Below are 24039 nucleotides of genomic sequence, written 5' to 3'. Positions count from 1 at the left end.
CAAAACAGGATTGTAGAGAGGCTCAAATCCAACAAATAAAAACTACAGCCCATTTACAATACATGTTTTCCTTTTGACTTTACCAGAGGTGCAGTTTAGGAGAAACCAAAGCATTTCTCATTTATTAACACATAAAATATTCCATGATCTTTTGAATGCACCGAAAATTTAATGAAACCTTTCAAAGAGATTTTAAGAGAAAAAAGAAGTCCTATTGGCCAAGGATAAACAAACTACCAAATTAGTTGTAATTGGTTTAAATCCTAACAATGCAAAATTCTGAATGCATTCAGTCCTTAGAAAAGGATGAGCTCCACACCCTACAACCTTACCCAGAACAAATCCTCAGAGAATAACCAGAAGGCTAGGATGAAGCACCAGCACCCAATTTGTGATGCTTAACCTGATCCCCAATTTAGGAAGAGAGAAAGCTGCTGCAATCTACAAAGGGCAGATCCTTTTTGTAGGTTGACAAGGAAGCTATTGGAAGGCAAGTGGCAGACACAGTGGATCACCTCCCAGACGGCTGGAAAGCATGTCCCCTTCTCCATGTTCCCATTACTAAGGGGTGCCTACTCACTCCCCAAACATTCAGACAGTACCAACTCTGGGCCAGACACAATGCTAAGTGCTGAGAGTGCAAAGTTAAACAAGACATGGCTCCTATTCTCCAGGGCAGCTACAATTGATAGAGCATCCACTGTGTGGTTTCTTAGTACACATGATCCCATTTAATCCTTGTAAGAATACTATGAGGCAGGTATTATTATCTCCACTTTATAAATTTAGAGCCTGAGATTCAGAGAATTATCTTGTTCAAAGCTACAAAATTTGAAAGTGGCTATTTCTTATTTACTGTGTTACACTGTCTGAAGAGAGAAATAGAGGAAGTTTAGAGGAAGAAGTAACCACCTCTATATTGGGTAGGAGTGTTTTAAGATCAGAGAAGACTTTATGGAGAAGGAAACAAATGAAGAAATGAATGAACAATCCTAAAGAAGCTGTCCAATGCGGATGAGCTTTTAATTTTGGAGCCATAATTCTTTAAAAGCTGCTATGTCCCTGCTCTTTTTCTGTCTTCAGCCAAGCACTAGAAAGGTTTCAGGACCAAGTATGGGATGCTGGCATGTGTGTGTGAGAGATTCAGAAATCATGATCCCATTTCCTAGAAACTAAGGACAAGAGGTGCCTTTCCTCCTAAGAGACTGCTGTTGTGAGCCTTGTTCATTTTCATTACTGTCAATAGGAGTTTTAATTGAAGTAAAGATGCAGCTTCAACTACAATACCCTGGAAGCATCATTCCATAGATTCTTCTCCAAGCTGGAAAGCATGTTATATTTTTCTGAACAAACTAACATTTGGGAATTATACGTCATATTTCAAACCACTCAGTACTGAATGAATGTTGGTATCCATTTTATGGTTAAATGTGAGACACATGTGGCCATAAACACCTATCCATGTAGTATTCTATTAGATATAGACAGTAAGTTCTTAAGAGACATCTCCATATTGCAGTGAGTACTAGCAGATGGAAATTATTTCTGGATTACATAAATTTTTGTTATGCTAGAAACATCAGCTTTAACACATTTGTATCAAAAAATATCATTTTAAAACAGAGGTATTAACAAATATAATATGAAATGGGCACATCTGTGGATGACTCATTCTAAGTTGAGCAAAAGAATTTTCTTAAGGGCATCCATTCTCCAAGATCACTGTAGAATTAGGCCAGGTTAGGTTTGGGTTTCTGTCTTTTCTCAGCATGAGATTCACTGCCTTCACTAGCTTGATTTACTGAAAACAAAAATTAGATATACAGTCTAGGTCCTAGAGTCTGGAGTTTGGCCCCATGCCCAAATGCCTAAAGTGATTCACCATTCCATTGTTGGTCCTTGGTCATCTTTATTTTATTTTATTTTATTTTATTTTATTATTTTATATTTTATTTTATTTTAATATATCTTTACTGATTTCAGGGAGAGAAAGGGAGAGGGAGAGAGAGAGTTAAAAACATCAATGATGAGAGAGTCATTGATCGGCTGCAGCCCGCAACCCGGGCCTGTGCCCTGACCGGGAATCGAACCCCGATCTCCTGGATCCTTGGTCGACGCTCAACTGCTGAGCCATGCCCGGCTGGGCTTTTTTCTTTCTTTTTTTCTCTCCCTTGGCCATCTTTATATTGCTGTAGCCAGTGTACCCAATTTTATTAGAGACAGGGTATTCTGTGGTTGGATTTTAAGAGCTTTCATATAAGAACTCAAAACAATCTCATAAGAAATGGTTCTTTTATGTTCAAATCTTAAACTTACCTACTGTGAAAGTTTGTGATTTTATTATTGCATGGCTTTACAAACTTATACATGTGTATGGCATAACTGTCATGAGAATTTAGAATCATGAAAGAGATTGAAATTTTTCGTTTTACTTTTTGTATTGAAACACACACCTTGGTTGATCATAATATTTTATTTCTTTGATGTTTATTTGCATTACGTTATAAATCTACAAATGAGAACAGTTTTGCTGACAAAAGGCAATATTGAACATCATTTAACATAGGAAATTAGTTCAAGAACTTTTTTTTTGAGGTATAGCCAGCTTTTAAAAATAGCACAAATGATGCCAATAGACAATTTAAGCACTATATTCGACTTCACCCAGCTACTTATACTCAAATATCGTGCTCTATACATTTAGTTTGCAACATTTTTCAGGTGTCCTGATAGATATTTTCTATAGCTGATCTGATTTGGTCACCAAGCAGTCTGAGAACAATAGCCAACTGGGTCCCTGTGTCATCATTACCAGGCTAAATAAACACCATGTTTATTCATAAACCTCTCACTTCTGTGATGGCTTATATCACTGGCTTTGGCCCGGTAGCGCTGGCAGAAGGATTGGAAGTTGTAGGTTACTTCAGATAAGCAAGGAAATGGAAAATATCATTTTGGATAATTAAGTGATGTTTCTATGGTTCTAAAAGGGCAGAAGAATTGAAATGGAAAGGAGAAAATGTCCTGTAGGACTGTTTTCAATACTAAAGTCAAATGGTTGTGAATCACGTACCCTCTTCTGAAGGACACAGAGGAAAGATTATTTGTTGAATTTTGTTTTAAAATACAAAGTGGAAGCTGAGGAACTCTGCATCTTTATATTAGCCCTGCAGATAAAACTGACCAGTTCACGGAAGAATATACACTTTTTTCAAATGTACATGAAACATTTTCCAGTCTAGACTGTATATAAGGCCATTTAATAACATTCTGTAAAATGTAAAAGATGGAGCTCAAGCAAAGTATATTCCCTATTAACAATGGAGTGAAATAAGAAATCAACAAAAGAAAGTTATTTAAGAAATTCACCAATATGTGGAAATTACACAACATAATTCTAGGTAAACATGGATCAAAGAAGAAATTACAAGGGAAATTAGAAAATACTTTGAGATAAATGAAAATGAAGATATAACATAACAAAACTTATGGGATACAGGGAAAGCAGTGCTTAGAGAGAAATTTATAGCTATCATCACCAATATTATTAAATAAGAAAAAATATTTCAAATCAATAACCCAATCTTCCACTTTAAGACATGGAAAAAAGAGCAAATTAAACCCAAAGCAACCAAAAGGAAGGAAATAATAAAGGTAAGAGGCAAAATTAATAAAAGAACAAAAAACAAGAGGAAATCAACAAAATCAAAAGTTGGTTATTTTAAAAGAGCAACATAATTGACCAACATTTAGCTACACTGAACAAGGAAAATAGAGAGAAAAACCCAAATTACTAAAATCAGAAATGAAATGGGAACATTACAAATGACTTCCCAGAAAAAAAGATTTAAAAGGGATTATTATGAACTGTAAACCAACAAATTAGATAACCTAGAAGAAATGAAAAAAGAAATCATAGAAATATACAAACTACCAAAACTGACTTAAGAAGAAACAGACAATATGGATAGACAAAGCCCAGGCCCAATGGCTTCATTTTACAAAATGTTGATAAAAGAATTAGCAACAATCCTTAACAACACTTCCAAAAAGTAGAAGAGGAATAAACACTTCTGACTTATTCTGTGAGGCCACCTTCTACTGAGATACCAAAGCTAGGCAAAACTATCACAAGAAAAAACAACTGTGCAGACCAATATTCTTTATAAATGTAAGTGTAAACATTATTAGCAAAATATAAACAAATACAACAACATGTAAAAAGGACTATATACCATGGTCAAGTGGGATTTATCCCAGGAATCCAAGGTTGGTTAAACATACTAAACACAAACAATATACCATATTAATAGAATAAAAAACTCACATGATTATTTCGATACAATAAAAGCATTTGACAAAATTCCACATCCTTTTATGATGAAAACACTTTAAAAAATCTAGAAACAGAAAGGAACTTCCTCAAACTGATAAAAGGCATCCACAAAAACACCCAGAGCTAACATACTTAAGGATGAATGCATGAAACCTTTCCCTATAATATCAAGAGCAAGAAAGATGTCACTTTTTGACTCTTCAACATTGTACTAGATGTTATAACCAGTATAATCAGGCCAGAAAAAAGCAATAAAAGGCACCCAGATTAGAAAGGAAGTAGTGAAATTGTCTTTATTTGCAGGCAACATGATCCTGCATGTATAAAATTCTGAGGAAATTTACTAAAAAAATTATTAGAACTGATAAATGAGTTCAGCAAGGTAGCAGAATATAAAATCAAATATAAAAATCAATTATGTTTCTATATACTTGCAATGAACAATCTCAAAATTAAATTAGGAAAATAATTCAATTTAAAATAATGTCAAAAGATTAAACACATAGGAATAAATTTAATAAGAGAAATGTAAATCCTTACTCTGAATACTACAAAACATTGTTGAAAGAAATTAAAGAAGACATAAATACAGCAGGTCCTCGAATATTGTTTCGCTTAACATTGTTTCATTATAACATTGATGAGATGCCATAGGAATTTAACTCTTGTTTATATTGATGAGCCATGGTAAAACTGGTTTCATTATTTGTCATTTCACTTAAAGTCCCAGAAACTACTGACAGTGTTGAGAACTTTCTGTAAATGGAAAGTCACTCCATGCTCATGGACTGGAAGAATTAATATTGTTAAGCTGTTAACACCCTCAAATTGTTCTACAACTTGCAGAAATTGACAAGCTGACCCTAAAATTCATATGGAAATTCAAAAGGCCCACAATAGCAAAAACAATCTTAAAAAGAACAAAGTTGGAAGCCTCACACTTCCCTGATTAAAAACTTATTACAGACCTATACTGATCAAGACAGTATGGAACTGGCCTAAGTATATATTAATGGAATAGAATTGAGGGTATAAAAATCAAATCTCACGTATGGAATCAACTGATTTTTGACAAGGGTACCAAGACCATCCAAAGAACAGTCTTTTCAACAAATGGTGGTAGGTAGCTGGATATCCACATGCAGAAGAATGAATTTGGACCCCTAGCTCATACCATATGAAATGTTAACTAAAATGGATCAAAAACCTAAATATAATAACTAAAACTGTAAAACTCCTAGAAGAAGACATAGGTGTGAATCTTTCTGACCTTGGATTAGGCAATGATTTTTTAAATATAACATGAGAAGTACAAAGGACAAAAGAAGAAACAAATAACTGGACATTACCAAAATTAAAAACTTTAGTGCTCCAAATGATAACATCAAGAAAGTGAAAAGACAACTCAAGAATGGGAGAACAGCCCAGCTGGCATGGCTCAGTGGTTGAGCATCAACCTATGATCCAGGAGATTGTGGCTCGATTCCTGGTCAGGGCACATGCCCGGGTTGAGGGCTGGATCCCCAGTGGGGAGCGTGCAGGAGGCAGCCAATCAATGACTCTGTCATCATTGATGTTTCTACTTCTCTCTCTACTCCATTCCTCTCTCCAAAATCAATAAGATATATTAAAAAAAGACTAGGAGATATAAATTTATTTTTAAAAAATGGGAAAATACATTTGCAAGTAATATATCTGATAAGGACCTTATATCTGGAATATATAAAGAACACTTAGCCCTGGCCGGGTGGCTCAGTTGGTTGGAGCTTTGTCCCATGCATCGAAAGGTTGCAGGTTCAGTTCCTGGTCAGGGCACATACCTAGGTTGTGGGTTCAATCCCCGGTCGGGGTGCATACGGGTGGCAACTGATTGATGTTTCTCTCTCAGATTGGTGTTTCTCTCTCTCTCCCTTTTTTCTCTCTAAAAAAATCAATAAAAACACATACTCAGGTGAGGATTAAAAAAGAAAAGAACACTTACAATTCAACAGTAAAAAGAATAACAATTCAATTAAAAATGGGCAGAGGATCTGAACAGAGAGATATCTCCCCGAAGAAGATACACAAATGGCCAATAAGCACATGAAAAGATGCTCAACTTCATTAGTTATCAGACAAATGCAAATCCAAACCACAAGGAGCTAGCATGTCACACCCACTAGGACAGCTGTAATAAAAAAAGGTAATAACACGTTGAAGAGGTCATAGAGAAACTGGAACACTAATATATTGCTGATGATAACATAAAATAGTGTAGCCCCTTAAAAAACAGCCTGGCAGGCTTCAAAATATTAAACACAGGTACCTTATGACCCAGCAGTTTCACTCCTAGTTATATATATAAGAGCAAGGAAAACATGTACACAAAATCTTGTTCATAGCAGCATTATTGATAATAGCTAAAAAAAGTGGGAAAAACCTAAATTTCCATCAACTGATAAATGATTAATAAAATAGGATTTATTCATATAATAAAATATCATTTGGCAATCAAAATAAATGAACTACTGATTCATGCTTCAACATAAATGAATATTGAAAATGTTATGCTGAGTGAAAGTAGCCAGTCACAAAGGACCACATATATTAGTATGATACCATTTATATAAACTTTCCAGAATAGGTAAACCCATAGACACATTAGTGCCTACCTACAGTTGCAGGGGGGGCGGGGGGGGATTGGAAGGGATAAGGAGTGATGTGTAAGAGGAATGGGATTTCTTTTGGGGATATGAACATGTTCTAAAATTGATTGTGGTGGAAGTTGCATAACTCTGAATATGCTAAAAAGCACTGAATTCTACACTTAATGGCTGAATTACATAGTTATGTTAATTATGTCTTAATAAAGCTGTCAGTTTTAAAATGACCAGTTTATGAAGACATATTTAAAATGAGATTCCATAGAGACCCATATTAATAAAAGCAACATTCCTTATAAAGGAAAGATGATTAATTCACATTGAGTATATCATATGAACCAAAGATACTGGTTCAAGTTATTTTAGACCTGGTCATTTCTTACTAATTAAACTTCTCTGTAAACAAACAAACTTTTCAGGTAAGGTGGTAAAATTTTAAAACCAATCTCTTCTTCATGGAATGCTTCCAATCTTTGGCTTGCCAGCAAAGCTGACTGAATTTTGTCAGTAAGTCTGAGCCCAAGGAAAAAAGGAGTAAATACTAGACCAGATCGGTTTCTATTTTTATGAAAGTCCAAGATGACCAAATTAATTTAGTCATATTACCCCACACACTCTATTTCCATTGTTATTTCTACATGCTTTGTTGGGAGAACCAAGAGTAATGATGCTCAAGGGTTGGCCAGTGGAGCACAGCATGGTTACAACAACAGGTTTCAGGCCCTTAGTGCTGAACGCTGGTCTACCCTTTCATTGGCCTCCACACTGGCTGAAGCAGTGCCTGCGGATCTCTGTGCTCTGCCGACTGAAGGCTTACATGGCATAGACAAGAGTACCATGAAGCAGAAATGGAGGTGGTAGAGCAGAGGTTAGTATTAATAGTTTCATGGTGTTTGGAGCCCAAAAGGCATGGCTTTTAATCCTGGCTCAGCCATTTATTAGTTGTCTGACTTCGATACATTTACTTAATTTCTGAGTTTAATTTTTCTCATCTGTAAAATGGGGGTTGTAATATAACCAACCTTTCATAGGGCATTGTAGAGATTCAGACTCCCAGCAGCATAAAGAGATCAGTAGTAAGTGCTATGTTCCTGACTACTACTATTATTACTGTTATTATTATTGTTGTTGTTGCTAGAATGAGATTCACTCTCACATTCATTATTAATCTCTATAACATGCAATTCTCTAACATACCAAAACCTACAAAAAAATCAGGCACGCTCATGAGTATGCAATTTAAAATTGTAAATTATGCTGAAGGGATAATGAATAATTCTAAATGTATTATTTTAGCTGGAGCACTGGGCCCAAGAACAGCACATGGAGCCTGTAGCCTGGCTGCCTGCTCTGTCTCCCAGAATCAAGATTATGCAGGGTTCCAAAGCTACCTTCAGCATAAGCTGTCCAAACCAACTGCTACCGCAGCAAATGATAGCCTAGGATGCACTTAGGCCAGATGGTCACGGAGCGCAAGAATGGACTGTGGATCAATAATTATAGCTCTGAAGTGGAGCATAGAGGAGCAAACCAAGATCTCCCAAGCACGAATAGTTACTTGCATACCACGTACTCTTCAGTCCTTCCTTTTTGGGCCCAGGTTCAGGCACCCAGAGGAACTATGATTTATGTGCAAGATACGGAGAATGTATATAAAAAGAGGGAGAAAAGAGAAAATTCTTCCAAGGGTTCAGAATACTTCAACTCAACTGGACGCAGTTCTGTATTTTCAGCTCCTCTTTATGCCACCTACCCCAAAAGGCTAGAGAGGCTCTGAACTACTCCTGCTGAGGGTATTCTGGTTCTGAGCATCAACTCCATGACAAAAGTTAATGACTATTTACTGGCATAAGAAGATTGTTGCCATCATCATCATCAACAAATACTTATCGGCTACCTGAGCTGGACCATGCGGCAAGGTGGTTATGGAAATGCTTTTTTGTTATCAGAAAGGTCTGGGCTCCACTTCTAGCTCTTACTATCCACTGACCTTGGGCAAAGTTGTCGAACTCTCTAAGCCTCAGTTTTCTCCTTTACAAGAGCTAATGTTAAAGCCTACCGTACCTGGTTATAAGGAGGATTTAATCGGATGATGAGTTTGAAATTTATTTTTAAATCACAATCTGCTAATTGAGTGTTGTTGTTATGAACAAAATGGTGGATATAAGGGTTTTGGAGGAAAAATAGAGGTGTCATGGAAGGCTGAGGTCATCAAGAATGAGTTTTATCCCTGGCCAGGTAGCTCAGTTGGTTAGAGCATCGTCCTGATATGCCAAGGTTGCTGGTGAGTTCAGGGGTAATAGGCAACCTTGCCTGGGGGCTCCGAAACTTGAGATACTATAGCCCTACTGCGCCTTGACTCCAATGATGAGCTGCATGCTCAGGCCCCAGGGCATGGGTATTTGTACCCTCCTTGCTATGGTGCCCGACTCCTGGTTGTGTTTGCTACTGTGACACTGACGTGGCCTAGAGAGCCAGGAAGTCGGATGTGAAGCTAAGATGAAAATACAAACACATCTACTTGTAGCTGAAATAGCATGTTCCTTAAAGCAATTAGATTCCTGATTAGAACATTCAAACATTTACATACATATATACTTAGTATAATTACTGAAATAAAAAAAGGTTAATCATTGGAAAAAAACCAGCACAATTTAATGTAATGTAATGTTTTAAAATTCAATACCCTTCTAACCTTGCCCTTTTAATTTTGCAAATGCTAGATGTGTTTTATATTTGAAGATTCATTTGGAAATCATTTAGGTCACCATTTGGATAGGCTGTTTTTAATTCATATTGCTACTGACGTTTGTCCCTGTGAGTACCACAGATGCAGGGAAGGCAGGATGGATTTATGCACAGTGCAGTGGGCCTCTTCCAAGAATGATAAATCCTTTGGTTTCCAAAACATTAAAGATGAACTGATAAACCCTAGCATGGTTGCCTGGTGACCTGGTTGACTTTCTCTATATTCATCCAAATGACTCAGTGATGTGTTTTCAACTTTTCTTGTCCTATGTTCTCCCTCAGTGCCCTTGATTTTAGCTCTTCAATATTTTACACCTTGTGCAGTTTCTTCAGCTACAAAACAGCAATAATAATGGTACCCACCACACAGGTTGCTCAGAGAATAAAATGAATTGCTTCATGTAAAATGCTTATAATAGTGCCTGACACATAGTAAGCACTCAAAAAGAGCTATTATGATCATGCCAAACCTGTCATTACTCCCTTCATGCTCTCCCTCTGAATGTCATTGGCATCTGCCCATTTGCCCAAGGTGACTCTGTCCTTGACTACCCTTTCTTCTTCATCCTGCCACATCTAAACAAAAAGTTCTGTTGATTCTTCTTAAGATTCCAAAATACAATTCTGACCATGTCATAATTCTCCCGTAACTTGCACTCTCTCACTCCCAACCTACACACACACACACAAAACCAAACAAAAAAACCCAAAAACAAAACCTTACACCAGCAAACCAGAGTGCAGCCTCCAATCTCTTGGTGGTGTTCCCTGCAGGGCTATGTTGAGAAGGAATATGAGGTCAAATCTGGGCTCAGTGGAATGGAGTCCTGTGATTGATTATCAATGTTTTCCATGATGAGTGGGGGTTGGGGAGGCTGATGACCCATATGCTGTGAATTTATAGGCCCTGATACAGGATCTATATCTGGATGTTGACTTAAGATGATAAAGAACTTATGAAGCCACAGATACAGAATCCCTGGGTTCCTTTTCACTGTTGATTTAGACTTCCAATGCTGTGTGTCACAGACAGGTTCAGACATTTGCAGAAGCAGATAGTAGACATTCTTACTGTATTGCTGACTACTTGTAAAGAAAGTTTCCAAGTCCCTGATTCGACCACATTTGGGGAGAATTTCATTCCTTAGTCCTCTAGCAATTGGTGTGGCACATGAGTATGAGTAATTTGTTGCCTCCCTCCACAAACAAGAAAGAAATGTTGAAAAGGAGAGTGGGGGTGTGTTCCAAATTTAGCTTTCCTTCCAACCTCTGACCATATGGTTGGTGGTTAAAAAAATGATTACCAAGCCAACGAAATGTAACCTGATATTAGCAGTTCCACTCTGACTCTGGGAAACCAAGGCTAATACCAGCACACGACATTCATTTGTCTTAATGCTATCTGATATAGGGAGAGTGAATTCTAAAACTGGTGCTCCATGAGCTGGCCTGTAGGACTCTCATCCAGGTTTGGGATGGAGCTGATAAGATTTCCATTAGTTAGCAGACAGATTTTAGTGGGAGCTCATCAGCCTCCACAGGGAATAAGGGGCTTTGAGAAAAAAAGTTTATGGATCTGGGTAACAGTTTCCAAGTTAAGGAAGTTTCCAAGTCTAGTATTCCAAATCCTAGATTTCAGAGTAACTGAAAATGAGGGGCTCTTTCATTTGCCAGCATAACTTGGAAAAAGAGAAATTTTCTCTTACTTGTGGTGGAAAGAGCTATTGATTCAAGCCTAAAACTTTTAAGGATGAAGGAAAGAAAATAAATCTTCCAAAGTATCCCCTCACCCTGTGGTATGCTGGTAGATATTTAACAACTGGCCCTCAAAACACAACAAAACACATAAGTTGATTTATTTTAAATTTTGCTGGAATAAAGGATGCAGAGAACACAATTTACAAATAATAAAAACTATGCAATAGTCTTTATTGTAAACTCCGTAAGTCAACTGATTCTCACAGAATGCACTCATTGATTTTGGCAGACTTGAATCTGCAGCCAAAACCAGGGTTGCGATTGATGAGAAAGCGTACTTCCAGCAAGAACTCTGGCTGACTTATTGGTTTACATTAAGGAGCAAGACAAAAATGAAGGAACAAATATGAATGTTGGAACCTCACGCCTTCATCAATGATGGGAGTGACATCTCTGCTAAATCAGATAATAGTTTTCGAATACTGGGAGGATAATTCCTCAATGTTTTGTGCTATTTGCAATGTAACAGCTACAGAAACAACACGATTTAAAGTTTCATCTGTACTATTAACATTTTTTCCATCAACAAAACAATAAATCAAGCCCTAATTTGTGTTATTCTGGTCATTTCTGTGGTGTAAATATTTCCATCATGGTCAATTTCAAGCTACCAACATGACAACACTACACAGAGTTGGGAAGCCTTATCTACTTCTTCCACCACAGACACAATAGACACAAATAACCTCAAGAGCATAGATAATGGTAAATGTAATAAAATAATTAGGATGTGGTGAGTTTTGAAGATGTCACCTTTCTTTTTAATATAATGTATTAAATTGTAAATCTATGGAATTTAATTTTTAATAATGGCTATGTTTAACAATTGGCTCACGAAAATTCTGAAATTTAACAATTGGTTATTATGAACCAGTGCAAGCCAGCACCAGTCCACTACTGCCCTTACCCCTATTTAGATTGCTGCTTTCGAGTCTATTATTCTATTGAGTCCAAGAGTAAGGAGGGGAACAGGCAGAGACACAGAGAGTAGGCTACTTCTCCTTACCCAAAGTGGGGTGTGCTGTTCTACTATTTATTACCAGTTGTCAAGGAGAGGAGTACAGAAATTACAAGTAAGCGCTTAGAAATTTTTATAGCAATTTAGCAGAGAGATTTTTTAGGTGTGCTCAGTCTTACAATTTAAAATTGTGGCTTGTATGTAGGTCTTTTGGTTATTTCCCTTTTAAAGTAATTTTAAATGTTTTTTTAAAATATGTTTTTATTGATTTCAGAGAGAGGAAGGGAGGGGAAGAGAGAGATAGAAACATCAATGATGAGAGAGTCATTGATCAGCTGCCTCCTGCATGCCCCCTACCGCAGATTTAGCCCAAAACCCAGGCAAGAGCCCTGACCAGGAATAGAAATTGTGACTTCTCAGCGCATGGGGTGATGCTCAACCAACTGAGGCACACTGGCCAGGGAGACAGCATTACTCTTGATAAAAGTCCCAGAGCTTAATGGCTCGGACAGGAAGCATCACAGGGCAGTAGACCTAGACAAATGAACTCTAGAATATATTCTCCCAACTCTAGAATATATTCTAGAATATGAGCTCTAGAAACAAACTGTCTAAAGCATCTCAAGTTATGGTAACTTTATAGTAACTTTTTACCTTTCCTTACTTTCATCTATCACTGGTTTACCTGTGGTAATTCCCTAGTCAACACTAAGGCATGGGGAGGCCCCGTTCTGGGTACACTTCTTCAACGGGGAGGTAACAGCACTGTTAAAGTTTGTATCTAAATCCCTCTTTGTGAGCCTTGGGAACTGGGCAAAACTCTGGGGTGAGGTGGGAATGGCCGTCCTGTCAATCTATTTGCAAGAACCACCTGGTCTGTATCTGGGTGAAAGTGCTATTATAGTGAGCTTTTCTTCCTTCACCTTCCCTATGGCATCTGATCTCTAAAAGGAAAGATCAAGGCATGAAAGCAGATTACTTATAGCTAAGAGAAAGATAGAATGGAAATAATCAAGGGTCCTCTCTTGACCCTCCCCAGCTCATTGCCCACCCCTACCCCCACTGCCCCACTGCCACCAAAGAAAACAAAACATAACTAGCTGTGATTCTTTCAAGATGTAGGTGACTACTACTGTTGTGACAGTGGTTATTTGCACAACTCAGCAGACATATTTGTCATTGTTTAAATACCTTCGCAGTAGGTTAAAAACAAGTTAATGAATAACTGAAAATGATGCCTTGGGGATGGAGAAGAGGGAGTACACTGTTATGAAAATTGTTGGCCAGAACACTGGGGACTGCATTTATAATTTTAGCTACAGGATTTTGGAGACTAAAATTAACTTATAACCCAATGGAACTAAACAATATTAATAATATTACTCTAAATAGGTAACTGTTTTACAGTTTATAAAGTACTTTTACATGCATTATCAAGTATGTTTCATTCAAAAAGTTATGAAATGAACAGGTCAGAAAATGTTTTATCATTATTTTTGCACATGAAGAATACGAGGCTCAGAGGAACTGGATGACTTTGTCCAAGGCCACGATATTGGAAAGTGGCAGAGAAAGAACCGAGACTCAGCTTGTTTGACTCTTTAGATGAAATGCACTTCCTTCTCTGTCTCAAGCTTCAGCAACCTAAGGGTAGGAGGGTATCATGTTTACCCATCAGATGGGATCTACCTTTCAGTGTTGATGACATGGGGTCCCTTACACTGAGGTCACATGTTTGAGGAACTGATATCCCAAGAAAGAAGGTTGGAGGGAGTCACTACAAGATCTTGCCTGGGAATTTCAGGAATGGATTATTTAGTGGGAAGCAACCTGCAACATAAGTGCCAAAGAACTGACTGCTGGGTTTTCAAAGAGTGCAAAGGAAGTAGGTTTGGGTTGTTCAAGTTATAGAACACATTTCTGGAAAACTTCCATAATTTATTCCTGGACTTGCTACCAATAGGGCAGTATAAATAGATATATTAATGTATTCACATGTATTTTGAGCTCTGAACAGGACTCAAGAACTTTCCCATCAAAAAAACCAAGGATAGTTAATTCCCCTATAAACTTCCTACTCATTCTTTAGCAAGCAATATGATTTGTTCTAGAATATGAAAATTTTGAAGATGTCACCCATGATAAAAGGCCAAACATAAAGTTCCTTCATTCATTTTACCCTTTTAATCAAACCAACCCATTAATGAATTTATGAATACATACGACTACCAGTCTACATTTATGAATGTTTCACTTGACAATTTACAAGAACAGTTAAGCCCCTGAAGTGTCCTTCACCTTTCCTATGTGCACAGGCTTGTTAGGAGTAGAAATATAAGGTTACACTTGTTCCATTAAAAAAAAAAGAATAAAAATCATTGGCTCAAAATTTTTTTCTAATTGCTGCCTTTTTCAGAGCCATTGTTCTTTTGCCTTCAGATTCTAAAGTAACTGTACAGAGGTAATATTTGGTGCAGAGACTCAATGAAGTCTTAATGCTTCACTCTAGTATTGCTGGGAAGAGTAGATTGTTGGGGGAGGGAGAAGACAGATGCTTTCCCTCACAACACCTGGAGATAACAGAGAAAAATAGCAAAAGGGACCCACCTAGGCCCGGATTTCACGTTACCCTCACTCCCAGCCAAAGAACAAGTGGCAAGGTTTATCTTTTCAGTTCCCAGACTGACATGGAGAGAGTGAAAGTTTCTTGAGGGTAAACATTTCCACAAGAAGCATTTGTTTAATATGGGCAAGAAACATCCATTTGGTTTTAATGTTGGGTCAAGTCCTAAACCCAAGATATGTTTTATGATCTCTCCTCAGTCCACCACAAACCAGCTGAAGCCTCTCTTATTCCAATGAAGCAACAAGGAATGTTTCTATCTTCTACAGTCTGTTTTCACTTTCTTCATCCAAAGAAATAGGCTTTCAGAGTATCCATGATCACTTTGTCCTCTCTTTGGCCTGGCTTGAGCCAAGACTACCTTTTTTATTTTATTTATGATTCACAGTTATAAAGACATTAGGCTCACCAGAATGTTCTGGCTGTACCCAAAGAATAGTGCAAGCTGGAGCAAGAACAGGTCTAGGGAGGACAAGGAGTGAGGGAGTGGTAACGCAGATGTCTCTAAAATAAGTGGGTTTTTTTGCTGTGAGTTGATTTGTGAGCGTATGTTTCTATTGTGGTGCCAACAGCAGGTGTGCATACCTATATGAGTACATGCACATGTGTGCATGCATACTCCCATGTGTGTGTGTTTCTGCGTGGGTGAGAGTGGAGACTTGGTGGAGAGGGGGCAGATGCTTAAGATGGTTAGTCATCATGTCTTGGCCAGGAACACCTGGCTAGAACTTGCAAAGCTTCTCGGGGATCAGCCCTAGCTAAAGCATTGGGAATAGCCAGTCTCCCGAACAGCTCACAGTAAGAGCTCCCACAAGGCCAGTAACTAGGAACAATGCTGATGGTAGCTTGGCAACAAGACAGTCCGCTTGCTGCACTAAGTCCATCATGGATGATCTGTCTTTGGAAGGGAGTCTTAAAATGGGTGTTCAGTGCAAAAATGTCTCATAACTCATGGACTAAATTCAATCATTCCATAAAATGTGTGCTGAACAAGAGATGCAAGAAAGCCTAAAAGTTTCCTGAGATTTTCGAATAATAAAAATAGTCTTCTGGTTGTTATAAACATTGGTAGAGCTTAACTGTTACAAAGCACTTTCACACTCATTATCACATTTGGTTTTCACAGTAATTCACTGAGGTAGGCAAGGATGATTCCCCTATATTACACATGAACAGAGGGCTCAGAGCAGCTACATAACTTCCTCAAGGTCTCACTGTTAGTAAATGTGCTAGGACTGGAACCCAAGTATCCTAATCTACCATATGGATAACTGGGCTTTGGACTTATTTTATACTGCCTAGAATAATTAGCTCACTGTGGGGTATTTTAGTGGGTTCTTAGATGTTTGAAGTATTAAGCCTTAATGCCACAAGTGCTCAATTAGGAGGTGGTAAGGGCTCCAAACAGATCACCTAGGGACCTTCTGATTTAGTGGGTCTGCGATGGCACCTGAGACTCTTCATTTCTAACAAACGTCCAGATGATACTGATGCTGCTGGTCCATGGACCCCACTTGGAGCAACAAGGGGTCAGAGGGTATTGCTGAATGTTGGTTACCTAATTTTAAGTGCCTTTCATGGGTCTCAAACAAAAAATGCAATTCTAATCTTCAGACTCTTTGAGCTCCCAAAGGTTAGCAGCAGCAACAGAAGCAGCAACAAACCAGTAGATTTAATAGTAGATAACATGTTTTGATTGTTTATTAGGTGCAAGGTATGTGTCAAATGCTTTGCATGGATTACTTTATTTAATCACCACAACCCTGTGAAACAGGCTGAGGGAGATGAAGTAATCCACCAAAAGGGAAATGCATTAGCGTTGGTACTGAGAAGAGAAAGGAACAGGTTAGGCTGTAACTGTGGTAAGACATCATGTCATAGTCATCTCACCAACAATGAAATTCAATAATCAGAGAGAAGGAGCAGACCCTAAGAATTCTGTGTTAAATTTAGAAGTAAGAATTATAAAAAAAAAGGAGCACTCGGGAAGCTTTGAGATGAAGAGTTTTAAAAGTGAATATAGCCCAGAAAGTATGGAAACTGCTCAGAACTTATTAGCATCCTGGTGTACAAGTGTGCTGAGGGTCAGGTGTAGGCAGCCCTTGGTAAGAAGTCGGGCTTGCTAGATTGGAAAAGTGAAAGGAGTAATAGCAGGGAAAATGAAACCTCTTTGAAAGTGGAAATAGCTCAAGAGAAGAAAACTGGGAATCTGCAAGGTTAGAAGAAAACTCAAAAGATGTCCCTAAAAGACTCCAATAAATACCTTGCCCGGGACTAGAGACAAATAAATGAACACAGTCACAGGTATCTACCACTAGCGTGCCCTACAGAATTTGTTTGGGCGTTCTCTTTATTTTACAAATGGAGAAAATTACTTCTAGAAAGAGAAGGGGGCTTGACCTATGGCATATGGGAGTTAGAAGCAAAGCCAGGTATAGAAACTAGGTGTCCTGCACTTCATCCCATGTATCAAAAGAAGGAAAGAACTGAGCCAGAGAAGCCAGTCAGTAGGACCACTTGCTGGTTGTGGTGCACAAGGTCTGTTCAGGGACAAAAGAGAGTCAAAACATACTCTGAACTTTGCAGGAAGAAATCTGGAAGTTCAAAATGAGATAATGGTAAACGAACAGTGTTCCAAGTCTGGTTGACTAAACAGATGTTGATGATTCACCAGGACCAGATGGCATCTACCCAGATTTTGAGTAAAACTGTGTAATAGCTGACCAAAGTGTATAACCTATCGTTCCAAGTAGTGTTATGAGCCTGGCAAACTGCCAAGGAGTCTTCTCTCCATGAGAAACATTTCAAAGGGGATCCAAGGAATCCAGGTTGGTAAGATCACTGAGCATGTTAGGCAAGTGTAACCTACTGGGAGTAAGACATCATTTTTCCTGTGAATTAAATTAACCACCATCTATGTAGTGTTTTACAGTTTACAAAGCACTTAGGGTTTAATCCTGCCTAACTAGTTGACTAGAATTCTTTGAAAGAAAAAACGCGCATGTTAAGATTTTTTTTTTTTTTTTGGGGGGGGGGGGCTAGAATTAAAAAAAAGAAATCATAAAAAAATTTAAAAGAGCCAAAGTAAATGAGATCTGTGTTTTCTCTGGAGAAGAGAGAAAAGACAGAGGCTTAAGAAGAGATCTCTGGATAATACCCAGTTTTAGGGTAGGATTAGGAAAAACTAGTAAACAAAACAAATATGATGCTCTAAGAAGAGAGGGTCAGGTGATGTCTCTTCCTTAGAAAGTTACCACATCATTGGTTTTCAATAGACTCCCAAGATTGCATTTGTTTTATAATTAAAAGAACCAAAGAAATTTCCAACAGGAAACAGCCAACTGATTATGTCAGTTCATTTTAAACCATGAAAAACATGAAGTTACCCTTTTAATCTACGTAGGTCCAAATATTTTTAAAGGCTACCTGAAAACTTCATTTTCTGGAGTATATTCTTTCCTTGAAGAGTTGATGGCATTGTGTGTTGCAGGGATTTTAGGGGAGTTACAGAGAGCGGATTCAATTGGTTTTTAATTCTGAAGTATCAGCATTTTAGCTCAGATTTGAGCCAGCACCTAATCAGTTACCTGCAAGGAAGCGGAGCTGATTCTTCACTTTCATCATTCCATCACCAGAGCCTCCGATGCACTCATCTTCATCATCGCCGCAGTCTCCACTTGCAAGCCCTTCTTCATCAAGGCTCTTATCTAGGACTCTACCTTTGGGTACAGACATGGTTCTCAGGAGCTGAAAGAAAACAGAGAGAGATATAGCAGCTCTTCATATTTCTTGGGTAGGTCTAAAACAGTGTGATATTAACAAAAGGCATTAAAAATGCTGACTGAGATACACAGAAGCTCTAAAAAATTAATTTCAAATTTAAACAGGTATAAACTGCTTATACACTTTGGAGTTTCACACTCCTGGACATTTCTATGGCATTTCATATGATTCTCTACTCCTCTACTGCACTTACACCATGTGTATATTGCATCAAAACTTTTCATGCCATGGTATTTAAGTTCCTGAAAGCCTCCATGATAGGAGGGCCAACTGATGAGAAACTTAACACATCATAGGCAAAGCATATTGATAGGCTGAGAGGACACTGAGACCAGAAAAGGTCCCTGTGGAAGCCCCTATAACTATATTTACATTACTAAATTAAAACAACAAATGTTTCCCACCAAATGAAGAGGGTGGCAGTGAATATTATATACACTTTAAGTGAATACCTACAATTAATTGCCATGTGCCATGCCTTGATCACTAGAAAAACTTTTAAAATATCTCCCTCTTCTATAATTTCAATAAGATGCTTTGAAATTCATTTTGCTTTTTTTGGTAGATAATATGCCTACTTAGGAGCATGCTTGTCTTGCTTTTCAGTACCTGGATTTTCGGTCACATTGTCAGTGCCTTTCTTACGTTATGGTGACTCCCACTTCCCAGAAGTCTTTGCACTGACCCAGAAGCCCGGCTCACAGCATGAGTGGTCTCTGAGGGCAGTTCTCAGACTCTCCAAGGCTGTATTCCAATATCCTCTATTTCTGCTCTAGCTTCTGCCCCAACCCCTTTTGATTCCTAAATCTCAGTTTTACCTCCTATTTTTAAATAACAGCCAACAAAGGATGCTGGATGTACTGAAACTGAGAACTTTGTGATTGTGAAAGTAGTATCCAGAAAAAAAAAAATGGTGCATACTCAGGCATGTTTTGGTTTCTCTGGTTTCCATTGTCTGTGTTTATTGTCCCTGCAAAATATACCTTTATGTTCTCTGCTTGTGATTTAGCTGATCTACTATCAACTCTGAACAAGCTACATACCATAGAGAAATTTGACTCTGCAGGTTTATTTTTTTAAGCTAAGAAAAGTCGAAATAGTTTTTTCCTGCCCAACAACCTCTAATGGTGTCAGAGAAGCCAACCCACCTACCATCTGCCACTCCAGCACCATCTCCACCCTGCTGCTCTAATATATCCCTTCTCTAAACCTCCCCCACCCTCTACCATTCATCCTACAAGTCTAATTGTATACTACAGACACATAGGCTAGGATAAACTAGAGCAGTGGCTCTCAAACCTTTTGGTGGTATCAGGACCCCTTTATACTATTTTTGGGAATCCCAGAGAACTTTTGTTTATATAAATTATATCTATTGGCATTTACCATCTTGAGAAATTTAAAAATATTTAATAGCTAATTTAAACATAACAATAATAAAACCATGATGTGTTAACATAAATAACATTTTTAATGAAAAAGAAATATATTTTCCCTGACATAAAACAGAAGGAAGGATGTCATTCTTTTACATTTTTGCAAATATCTTTACTGTCCAGCTTAATATGCTAGCTGGATTATCATATCTGCTTCTACATTCAATCTGTTATATGTTGTTTTGGTAGAAACATTTGCAGAAAATCCAGCCTCTCAAAATATGTCATGGGAAAAGAGAGAAATATTTTAGTAGCTTTATGAGGTAATTGTGGAAATTTTCACTGATACTACAGAGAAACTCAAGTGGGAAACAGTTGCAATATAGAATATGAAACCACATAAATAAACTTTTCATGTTCTGTTATATTAAAATTCACTGGTATGTTTTGAACTTTGAATGGGTCTTTTACCCATTTTGTATCATCACACATGGGTCATCCAGAAAATATTGGTCCACTAAGCTATGCAGGTCTTCTAAAAGTTAACGCCTTTCATTATATGATATAAAAAAATCACATTCAGCCCGGCCAGTGTTGCTTAGTGGATGAGCGTCAACCCAGAAACCAAGAGGTCACCAGTTTGATTCCCGGGCAGGGCACATGACCGGGTTGCAGGCTCAATCCCCAGTAGGGGTGTGCAGGACGCAGCTAATCAATGATGTTTCTCTCTCATCAATGTTTCTATCTGTCTCCCTTCCTCATTCTCTAAAAATCAATAAAAACATTAAAAAAAAAAAAATCACATCCATTAATGTCACCTACAATCTCATCAGGAAAGTCTTTAAGTTTTGGGAAGCCTTGAAACTTACTGTAAGAGATACAAATTTTCCAAACTTTTAATTTTTTTGAAAATTCAAATTTTGTCATTGGCCACAAATACTGAAAGTTTTTCTGTTAACTGATAGGCTTTCTTTCTTTTGAAGAAAGTGCCTTTCATTAATCCCTTCAGAAAACATTAATTGAGCACCTAATAGGAGCTCTTTTCATTTCTGCCTATTGAAAACACTTCATTCTTTCAAGCCAAGTTCAAATGTCACTTCCTTAACAAGGCCTTCCCAGCTACCACAGATGGTCATTATAGTTCTCCCTTTCCCTCTCCCATCGCTGCTCCCTTTATCTGTACCTTCTAAATAGCCCTTTATATGTGCAACCTAGTATTATTTATTTGTACATATGACTTTGCACCACCACCAGACTGAGGTGCCCTGGGGCTTTGTCTTATTAATCTTTGAACCCCATAGTAATTAAAGCAGTGTCTTGCACATAGTAGGCACTCGACACATGTGCTATTGAACTGAAGCAAAGTAACGTGGCATGGTATCTTTAATTTTTCAAATCTGTTTCCACAGGCGCATGAAAAAGGAGAAAGCCAAAGTGCAGATTAATTATACAAGAACCTATGAATAGATAGCTAAATCCTTTTGGACGACCCTGGCTAAGAGCTGCAGCTAATCTTTGAGGGGCCATTTTCCAACCTTGTGTACAATGCCCTCAGTATTCTCTGGTAGTTCAGTGTTAGTTTTTTAAGTGCAATTAAAAAAACTTTAAAACTTTGCCATTGAGATAACTTCGTTAGTTCTTAAATTACTCTCATTTTGGAGACAGCTTCAGCATTGGAGAAGGATTATAGTATACTTTCAAAGTCTTTTACACAGACATCTGCTGATGAGCCTAACCCTCACACATTAACAGAACAAATCCAAAACTAGAAAGCTATTGTTAATGTAAAAGTCTTAAAGAACACTCTGAAGCTCCAGAATGTTGAAAGAAGGGCAATCTGTCAGAGATGAGAAATTGCCAGCAAGGACTGTGGATTTAGTAGAGCCTGGAATTTGGAACAGAAATCAAATCAGCTAATTACAATTCACAATATTGACCTTTTTGTTCCCTTTCTCTTTACAATGTCTTCCAGACTGAACACTCACTTTATAAAAGGAAAGTTATGAGGGCCTTGCACACAAAATCAGGAACCTTTAGGTGCCTAATGCTTTTGATTAACTGTTTGCCATTTTCAAAGGACACTATCCTATTAGCTTTTCAAAAGTCAAGGCTCAGAAAAATTATTATCAATGTAAACTATCTTATTAAAACACAGGTCTGATTATTTCACTCCCCTAACCCCACAACCCTTCTATAAACCTGACATTTCTGCCACACATTGTTTGGCACTCCTTACTGGGAAGCCCTTCCACAGCCCAGCTTTTTCTACATTGACTCCTCTCCTTGCAACTGTTTGAGTCACATGAGACGATCACAGTTGCTTAAATATGCAATGAATTTTTATTTTATAATTTAATATGTTAATTATATATATCAATATAATATAAAACAGTGAAAGGAAAGAGAAATAAGGGGAAAAAACCTAGTTCTAAACTCTAATAAACATTTGTATTTTCAAAAGTAGGTGGGTGGGGTTTTTTTGCCTACATTTTTACATAGTTGAACTTGGACTTTAGAATCACACTGACTGAGTTTGGAATTCTAGGTTTTCCACTTATTAACCTTTTCCCCCACTTATTAACTTTGCTGCTAATTTCTCTAAACTTCAATGTCCTCATCTGTAAAATGAGGAAAATAATGCCTGCCTCATAGAACAGTTGTAATGAAAAAATGTGATAAATGTAAAACTTTAAATGTGATAAAAAACAGTGCAGCACCATTAATGGATCTACTGAAATTTACTTAACAATTCTCTGAATATTGAATATTTATATTGCTTCTAGTTCTTTTGCTTCTATAAATAAAGATGGAATATCAGGAGCATTTACATAACTTTTTCTATATTTTGGATTATTCCTTAGTTTCTCATTAGTAGGATTACTGGGTCAAAGGGTATGTACATTTTTATACACCATGGGAGTGAGTCTCCAATTTTGTAAGAATCACCTAAGATGACTGTCAAAAACTCAAGCTCCCTGGCCCCACCCACAGAGCTTCTGATTTAGTAGGTCTGAAGCACATACCTAATGAAGCACACAAAATCTTCATTTTTAACTAGACCTGCCCCTCCATCTTATCATAAGCAAATCACAGACCACACTAATAAGACAGGCTGCTGCAATGTTACTCCATTTCCCAGAAACCCTCTGAAACCACCTTTGGACAAAAGTCACCTTAGCCCCATGTGTATCAGGATCCTTGATACATGCTCATTTTTTTTTTTAAGTAAATTTAACGTGATGATTTCCTTCTCACTTAGATATGGACATCATGACCTTTTGTCTGTGGAGTTAATGAAAATATCTGGGTGTACAGGTGATTGACTTTGTTTGATTAGAAAGGGAAATATTTGAAGTTAGCTTTGGGACAGGTACTTGGGGTCATACAATAAAAGGAAACAAAAAGTCTGGAATAAATACTTAAGAAAATTAGAACCACAGTGTAAGAGGAAAAAAGGCTTTTTAGAATTTAGCAATTTCATGTTCTTAAAACCATAATAACCAAGATAACAAAAGAGCTCTGCATCATGGGACAATGTGATTTGGACAAAGCTCTTTTCGTGATTGGTTGACAGGAGAAAAAAGATCAAAGGACAAACTGGTTGTTCTTCGGGGGATCAAATATGCTGAAATTAGACCAGTGTGGGCAGCAACTCTTGATCTGTCTATATGGTATAAATAACATGCCTCTTGGAATTATCTTGATTGCAAAGATATGAACCTTATCAGCCACACATTGTGCTAGGGCTTAACATATGTTTTCTCACGTAATCCTTGAATCTTCACCGCCAATTAGTGTAACAGCGAAGGCTGCCA

The 24039-nt window shown here is 37.6% G+C and overlaps 1 protein-coding gene across 1 annotated transcript in view; it reads right to left on the bottom strand.

Annotated features, from left to right (window-relative positions):
- Positions 1-24039, bottom strand: part of GPC3 (glypican 3) — a 355125-nt gene that overhangs the window by 22167 nt on the left and 308919 nt on the right. The window contains exon 7 of the mRNA XM_016198007.2: positions 18653-18812. Within this exon, the coding sequence (XP_016053493.2) occupies positions 18653-18812 (160 nt within the window). The remainder of the gene's footprint in view (positions 1-18652; positions 18813-24039) is intronic.

Source organism: Miniopterus natalensis, chromosome X, assembly GCF_054644295.1.
Source record: "Miniopterus natalensis isolate mMinNat1 chromosome X, mMinNat1.hap1, whole genome shotgun sequence".
Classification (NCBI taxonomy): domain Eukaryota; kingdom Metazoa; phylum Chordata; class Mammalia; order Chiroptera; family Miniopteridae; genus Miniopterus; species Miniopterus natalensis.
This window is presented reverse-complemented; position numbering and strand designations above follow the sequence as displayed.